This window comes from Sabethes cyaneus, chromosome 1 (assembly GCF_943734655.1).
Source record: "Sabethes cyaneus chromosome 1, idSabCyanKW18_F2, whole genome shotgun sequence".
Classification (NCBI taxonomy): domain Eukaryota; kingdom Metazoa; phylum Arthropoda; class Insecta; order Diptera; family Culicidae; genus Sabethes; species Sabethes cyaneus.
In genome coordinates this window covers 69,428,974-69,437,221 of record NC_071353.1, presented here as the reverse complement: position 1 = coordinate 69,437,221, position 8,248 = coordinate 69,428,974, and the positions used below count along the sequence as shown (strand labels likewise).

At 47.3% G+C, this 8,248-nt stretch overlaps 1 protein-coding gene across 1 annotated transcript; it reads left to right on the top strand.

Annotated features, from left to right (window-relative positions):
• The first annotated feature begins 2,120 nt into the window (after nt 1-2,120).
• LOC128745795 (uncharacterized) lies at nt 2,121-3,605 on the top strand. Its single transcript, XM_053842870.1, has one exon. The coding sequence runs from the start codon at nt 2,121-2,123 to the stop codon at nt 3,603-3,605; it is 1,485 nt and encodes a 494-aa protein (XP_053698845.1).
• Nucleotides 3,606-8,248: the final 4,643 nt, after the last annotated feature.

The window sequence follows — 8,248 nt, the reverse complement described above, 5'->3', positions numbered from 1 at the left end:
TGGCGGGAATAAGTTTTCTGGTCACGAGCGACATTTTCTGCCACTTCCAAAACGTCTGCAGCTTGTAAATGCTTTATTATCAGCAGAGATGGCATAAACCGCAGCGCAGACCAAAAGACACACATTCTTAAACAACACAACACTCGCCATGCGGTGTGTGTTCGCACAAGAATTCCCTTCAGTGTCTCTTTTGCTAAACACGCTCTTTCGTGTTTTACGCGCACGAAAAAAAGGCAGTCGCAAACCCATGTGATAAATTTGCTGCGTGCTTTACCACACCAAGAGCCGCACTCTGCGCGGATGGATTGTACACCCTGCGCTGGGTCAATTGAAGCGGTGTGATTGAAAAAAAAACATTTTTACTGTTGCGTCACCTAATCCGTACTAACTTAACATAGACTATATTAGTTGTTCAGTGCAGCGTGTATTTTCTCTTTTAAAAGGGTAGAAAATTTGGAAATACAAAAAAAAATTTTGCGTTAATTCCGCACGGAGTGTGGCAAACGGCAGCACCAAGTGCTGTTTGGATGATCACTCGCTGGGCGATTTTCACCGAGTGCTGTCGTTCGCTCCCACTCCGGTTTCGCTCGTACGCTGTGTGCATATAAGCTGTAGAGGTGTGTTGCCGAATCGCTCTGTGCGACAAGGCATAATATTGGAACATTGGGAGCATAGTGTGAGCGAATGACAGCCCTGATCATCAGTGTTCTACTTTTGTATACTGCAGAAAAGTCTAGCACAAATTTTTCAGTTTTTTGAAAACTCGCGCGTACCGTCTATCGATTACCAGATGAAAAACACTATTCAACGTAGAAACAGATCATGAAAATTGATTTACTGTTTGGTTTAATGTGACTTCGATTCATTTTAATAAAATAGATTCAATCAATTCATGTATATAACTCCAAAATCGGTTGAGGATTGAACGTATACAATGGTACTACTTTGATAAACGTTACGTATGTAGCATGTATACATGAAGAAACGTATTATTACATACATGGATAACATCCTACTATCGCTACAAAGAGACGTACGTAGTCCTACGTCACCTATGCGGTCGTGACTTGTGCACAACCCTTCAGATTTTTTAAGCATAACTTTTGAACCGCTTGATAGTTTTCGACGAAACTCCCTCAAAAAATTTGTGATAGCAAGAGCTTTCATTTGATACTAAAATTGTTGGAATCGGTTGAGTGGTTCCGGAGAAAATCATGTCACGTAATTTTTACATTTTTGCTAATAACTTCTAAACAAAATGTCGGACCGCAAAACAATTCAATAGTGATCTACAAAGTGATAACACCTTTCAAACACCACACACACACACACACACACACACACACACACACACACACACACACACACACACACACACACACACACACACACACACACACACACACACACACACACACACACACACACACACACACACACACACACACACACACACACTCACACACAGACACACACACAGACACACACACACACACACACACACACACACACACACACACTCACACACACACACACACACACACACACACACACACACACATACTCACACACACACACACACACACACACACACACACACACACACACACACACACACACACACACACACACACACACACACACACACACACACACACACTCACACACACACAGACACACACAGACACACACACACACACACACACACACACACACACACACACACACACACACACACACACACACACACACACACACACACACACACACACACACACACACACACACACACACACACACACACACACACACACACACACACACACACACACACATTCTTGATGAGGACGATACGCAAACATCACCACGGACCCCGAATCCAAGATGTGACGCGACCCGTGTCGAGGGATGCATGGTGAGGGGGGTCAAAATCAAAATTACCTCACCGCGAACGGAGCCTGGCGGATACCGGGGCGCATCCGACCAGTTCGAAGCCCTTACTGCGTTAAGGCAGGGCACTGGCGCAGCGGACTACATATTTCCCTAGCTTCGTGGGATCCAAAATGAGTTTTCAAGAATTAAATACAAAATCAAATACAGGAAAAGATAGCGATTGCGCGATGGACACGCAGATCAGCGATGCCAACGTGTTCGATAGGAAGGAGAAGCTGTGTAGATCGCCAATATTGAAGGAGGTAGTCGCACAAATGTTTAGCGGCAACACACAGCAGCAGATAACCCCAAAAGGGCAAGGCTCGATGCTAAACTTCACTACGCCCATCCCGAAGTCAAAGGAGGACAGCCAACAGACGAACAAGCTGCGAGCTACCAAAGAAAAACTCCTGAAGCAGATTGAGTTCATGAAGGAGAGAAGTAACATCCATGGTGAGATCAAGAAGCAAGCAGCACGGACCTTAACGGCGGTGATAGAGGCAGAAATGGAGCAGGAGGCCTTGATTAAGAGGGTTGTAGTCGCCGAGGAGGCCCTGGCAGAGAAGGAAGTGGTGCATGCGGCGTTAATAAGGAGGGCTGTAATTGCGGAGGAGGCCCTGGCAGCGACGACCCTAGATCAGGCGGTGTCGAGAGCCCCGCGCACAGAAAAGCGGGATCGGGAATCGCCAGGAGATAAGGTAAGCTCAAAAAAGCGGAAGGATGAGCTGAACGGCGACCACGAAGAGCAAAATGAAAACAGAGCGGAGGAGCAGTGCGACACGGAGCAGGGTGAGGCTAGCGGCTGGCGAACCATTCCTAAGCAGAAGGAAGAGAGTGAGAACAAGAAAAAAATGAAAGAAGATCGGCAGAAGCAGTTGCAGAGGGACATGCCGGCAGAACGCGAAGAAGCGGAAAAAAAGGCGAAGAATAGGGCGAGACCCCAACCTCGCCGGATCCGGAGCAGAGGCGATGCTCTGATTGTTGGAGTGAAGGGCGAGAAGACGACGTATGCCGATCTCCTCAAGAGAATGAGGGACGACCCGAAGCTGAAAGAGTTAGGGGAAAAGGTCGGGAAAACCCGGAGAACTCAGAGCGGCGAGTTGCTCTTCGAGCTCGAGAGAGACCCGGAGGTGACGAGCGCGGCTTTCAAGGCGCTAGTCGAGACAGCGCTCGGTAGCGAAGCTCAAGTAAAAGCTTTGTCTCAGGAGACGATCGTTGTAGCGAAAAACCTGGACGAGGTCACAACAGAGAGTGAGGTGAAAGCCGTGCTAACAAGAGCGGAATACCTGGGCGACGTTCCAATGTCTATTCGGCTGCGGAAGGCATACGGCAGTACGCAGACGGCGTCGATTCGTCTATCTATCGAGGCGGCAAACCGGCTTCTGAAGGTGGACAGAGTCAAAATTGGATGGGCGGTGGTTAGCTTTAGAGCCATCCCACGTGAACCCAAAGAAATGGCGAGATGCTTTAAATGCATGGACTTTGGTCACCAGGCGAGGAATTGTCCGGGACCTGACAGATCGAAGCTGTGCCGGAAATGCGGCAATGAGGGGCACGTTGCGAAGGACTGCAATAAGCAACCGAGGTGTATGTTGTGCAAGGAAGACAACGACCACGTGACGGGAGGCATTAAATGCCCGGTGTACCAGAAGGCAAAGGCAGCCCTACAATAATGGAGGTGATTCAAATCAACCTCAATCACTGCGACACTGCACAGCAACTGTTGTGGCAGTCGACAACAGAAACGAAGTGCGACGTTGCAATCATAGCGGAGCCGTATCGAATTTCCTCCGATAACGGTAACTGGATAGCAGACAGAGCAGGAATGGCCGCGATATTGGTGACGGGCAGATATCCCATCCAGGAGGTGGTTACAAACCGATACGAGGGTTTCGTGGTCGCCAAAATTAACGGAGTCTTCGTATGCAGCTGCTATGCTCCCCCAAGGTGGACGCTGGAACAGTTCTGCCGCATGCTGGACGAACTAACTGGTGAGCTCATTGGACGGAGACCGATCGTCATAGGAGGTGACTTCAACGCCTGGGCAACCGAATGGGGAAGTAGATGTACGAACGCCAGAGGAGCCAGCCTACTTGAAGCACTGGCAACGCTGAAGTAGAGCTGAGCAACGTTGGAACCACCAGCACTTTCCGCAGAGATGGCCGAGAATCGATCATCGACGTCACCTTCTGCAGCCCGTCGCTGAGAACCGACATTAACTGGAGAGTGTGCGAAGAGTTCACGTACAGTGATCACCAAGCTATACGGTACACTATTGGCCAACGGAACCCCGTGGCAGCACAATTAGGAAGAATTCGAGAGCGGCAGTGGAAAATGGAGGCATTCGACAAGGACCTCTTTGTTGAGGCACTATGACCACACAGCGAAGCCCAGAATGGTGATGCTGACGAGCTGACCGAGGCGCTAACCAGAGCATGCGACACAACCATGCCAAGGAAGGTGGAGCCTAGAAACCGACGGCGTCCGGTCTACTGGTGGAACGAGTCACTCAATGCATTACGAGCTAACTGCAACAGAGCTAGAAGGTGCTTCCAGAGAGCAAGAAGTACCGAGACTAGAGAGGAAAGAAGAAATGACCTCCGCGTTGCCAAGGCCGCACTGAAATACGCGATTAAGCAGAGCAAAACAAACGCCTTTAAGGAGCTTTGTAGAGCAGTCGATTCCAACCCCTGGGGCGATGCATACCGAATAGTGATGGCAAGGATCAGGGGCCCAGCAATGCCAGCCGAAGGATGCCCAGATAAGCTAAAAATAATAGTTAAAGGACTCTTCCCGGAACACGAGCCAACGTCCTGGCCCCCTACCCCTTACCGGGTGCTAGAGGATGAGAACGCTGACGAGAGAAGAGTCTCCAATGACGAACTTGTTTCAATCGCGAAAGACCTGCAGATGAAGAAGGCGCCGGGCCCGGATGGGATCCCCAATGCAGCTCTTAAGGAGGCAATCCATGCATTTCCAGACACGTTCCGCACGGTGATGCAAAACTGCCTAAACGAGGGACACTTTCCAGACAAGTGGAAAATCCAGAAGTTGGTACTGTTGCCAAAACCAGGAAAACCGCCGGGGGATCCAGCATCATATCGACCAATTTGCCTGCTGGACACACTGGGAAAGCTGCTAGAAAGGATTATCCTGAACAGGCTATCCATATATACGAAGGGTGACTACGGACTGACACAAAGGCAGTTTGGGTTCCGGAAGGGAAGGTCCACACTAGATGCGATCCGGACTGTCGTCGAGACAGCACAGAAGGCGTCCAAGCAGAAACGTAGAGGAAACCGCTACTGTGCAGTGGTCACTATCGACGTAAAGAATGCATTCAACAGCGCCAGCTGGGAAGCCATCGCAGCAGCGCTCCATAGAATGAGAGTCCCCGACTATCTGTGTCGCGTTTTGAAGAGCTACTTCACGAATCGGGTGCTAGTATACCGGACGAACCTCGGAAAGGAAACGACCGTGATCACGGCGGGCGTTCCACAAGGGTCAATACTCGGCCCATCTCTCTGGAACAGTATGTACGACGGCGTGCTAACCCTAGAGCTATCAACGGGAGTGGAAATCGTCGGCTTCGCGGACGACATCGTGATGACGGTTACATGCGAATCACTAGAGGAAGTGGACGCGTTGGCGGCTGAGTCAATCTGCAGGGTGGAGAGTTGGATGCAGAACGCGAAACTGCAAATAGCGCACCATAAAACGGAGATACTACTGGTGACATCACACCTGGGCGTGATGATCGACAATCGGTTAAAATTCAACAGTCATGTTGACTACGCATGCGAAAAGGCAGCGAAAGCCATCAGTGCACTGTCTAGGATTATGCCGAATAACTTTGGACCAAGCAGTAGCAAGAGGCGCCTCTTAGCCAGTGTATCATCGTCGATACTGCGGTATAGCGGACCAGCCTGGATTACAGCGCTCCAAACCCAGCGCAACAGAGCGAAACTGAGAAGTACGGCCCGACTAATGGCCATTCGAGTTGTGAGCGCGTATAGGACTATCTCATCAGAAGCTGTGTGCGTAATCGCTGGGATGATTCCTATCGACATCACCCTGATGGAGGACTACGAGTGCTATAGGCAAAAGGAGGTCAGAGGAATCAGAAAGCTGATGAGAGCAGAATCATTGGCTAAGTGGCAACAGGAGTGGAATACGGCACAGAAAGGTAGATGGACCCACAGGCTCAAATCGGCTCTCTCGGTTTGGGTGAATAGGAAGCACGGGGAGGTAAACTTTTACCTAACGCAATTCCTGTCTGGTCATGGTTGCTTCAGGCAATACCTTTACCGGTTCGGGCACGCCAGGTCACCCTTATGCCCGGAATGTGGGAACGTGGAAGAAACAGCAGAGCACGTGGTTTTTGACTGCCCCAGATTTGCAGCATGGAGGGATGATCTGCCTTCCGGTCTTAACGTCGAAAATATGGTGGAGGAAATGTGTCGCAACGAGAGCATCTGGAATGCTGTCAATAGCGCAATCGCATGCATCATGTCTGATCTGCAGCGTAAGTGGAGAGCGGAGCAGCGAGCTAGCATCGTCAGTTAAGTTATTTTGGACGAAAGGTGGCCTAGGGAACAAACCTCTCTGAGCCGCATATGACGCCCCAAAGTAACGCGATTCGGGGCGCGGTAAAACCCTTGACTAGATTCATATGTGTGGGGATGGGATTTATCCCGAAATAGTCCCAATACTCAGATCGGTGCTTGTTGAAATAGGCATAGCAAAGAAACCCTGCGAGGGTGGCTGTGACGGAGTGCGCGTCATGTTGGAGGGCACTTTCTAATCGGTACACGTCTCGTCAGGTCAAGAAATCCCGCGAGGGTAGCTGTGACGGGGTGCACGTTATGACTGTCGGCACCTTCTAATCGGTACACGTCTCGATGGGTACTGCGAGCTAGCTGCGCAAATGACCAGCAACGTTAGCCTGCGTTGATAACTGCAAAGTGCATGAGCACGGCATCCCCTTGATATGCCTGTAGGAGAATCGCTAGAAAGCGTGATAATTGGAAAAGTGCAAGAGCACAGCCTCCCCCTGATGTAATACTTCATTGTGGTACCGGGGGGATGTAGGCAGAGGGCAAGGATGAGGTTTTGGTGGGTGAGAGTCCCACACAACGTCCGGGTTGGCTCCGGATAAGAACATTAGTTTTCCGAAACCTTGTAAAAAAAAAAAAAAAAAAACACACACACACACACACACACACACGCACACATTGCTCAATTCATCGAACCTTATCGATTGGTATATGTGACTCGGCCCTCCGGGCCTCAGATCAACATCGTGTTTTTCGACCAAATTCTAAACCTTTGTTATAGTATAACAAACATAAAATGATAAGATTTTTTCATTCACGTTAAAAATTAAGCGTTTTATGATGTTTGCTTAAAGTTTAATCGTGAAAACTAAATCTATTCTCACTTGACATATATAAGTATTATTCCATGCAAAAATCTACGAAATAAGAAGAATAAGAAAAAAAAAATCAAGAGATATATTTTTGTCGATTTTCGAAAGTTACATTGTTACGCTAGAAGCGTAAACACTTCTTACACTAGTTTTTTTGAGTTCTTTAAGTTGCAAAGCCCATAGACAAATGATTTTATACAAACATTTTTAATTCAAGCTAAACTAATTTTTTGCCCCTCGATTTTTGAAGCCAGTTTTGAAGTGGTAGGGGGTGACAAAAACTTTTAAAACTATTTACAATGGCCTAACTTGAGAACGGCTGGGCCTAAGAAAAGTTTAAATGACATAATTTGTTTAAAATGATAGTTGGGAATATATTTTTTTATGTAAAACATGAAAAACTCGGATAATCTTGAAAAATTTGTTAAATTTCAAAGATTAAAAAAATCCGAGTAGTGTCCATCGATAGTTTTTTACCAGATTTTACACCATACTTAAAGTTTTCTTTAAAAATAATGAGGCAAATCGGAAGGGTTAGCTTTGAGATAATGGACATCTTATGATTTTTTTATGCATTCTATCATACACGTAATTTTTTACAACTTTTCCTTTGACGTCATTTTGATCAAAAATCACGAGCAACATTTTAAAAAATCCAATGTGCAAATGAGAGTTTCTCTTCATGTCTCCTCTTTTACGCTCATCATAGTGACAACAATGCATTTGAAAGCAATTCTTCTTAATTTTTCTGTAGTTTTCAAGATACGATTTTTTGAAAAAAAAATCTAATTTCAAAATACGGGTTTTTGAAAGTGACTCTTGACGAAATAAGTTAATTAATAGAAAATAAAGACTAATCTCAAATTTTTAGTCTTGACCTTGGAATGA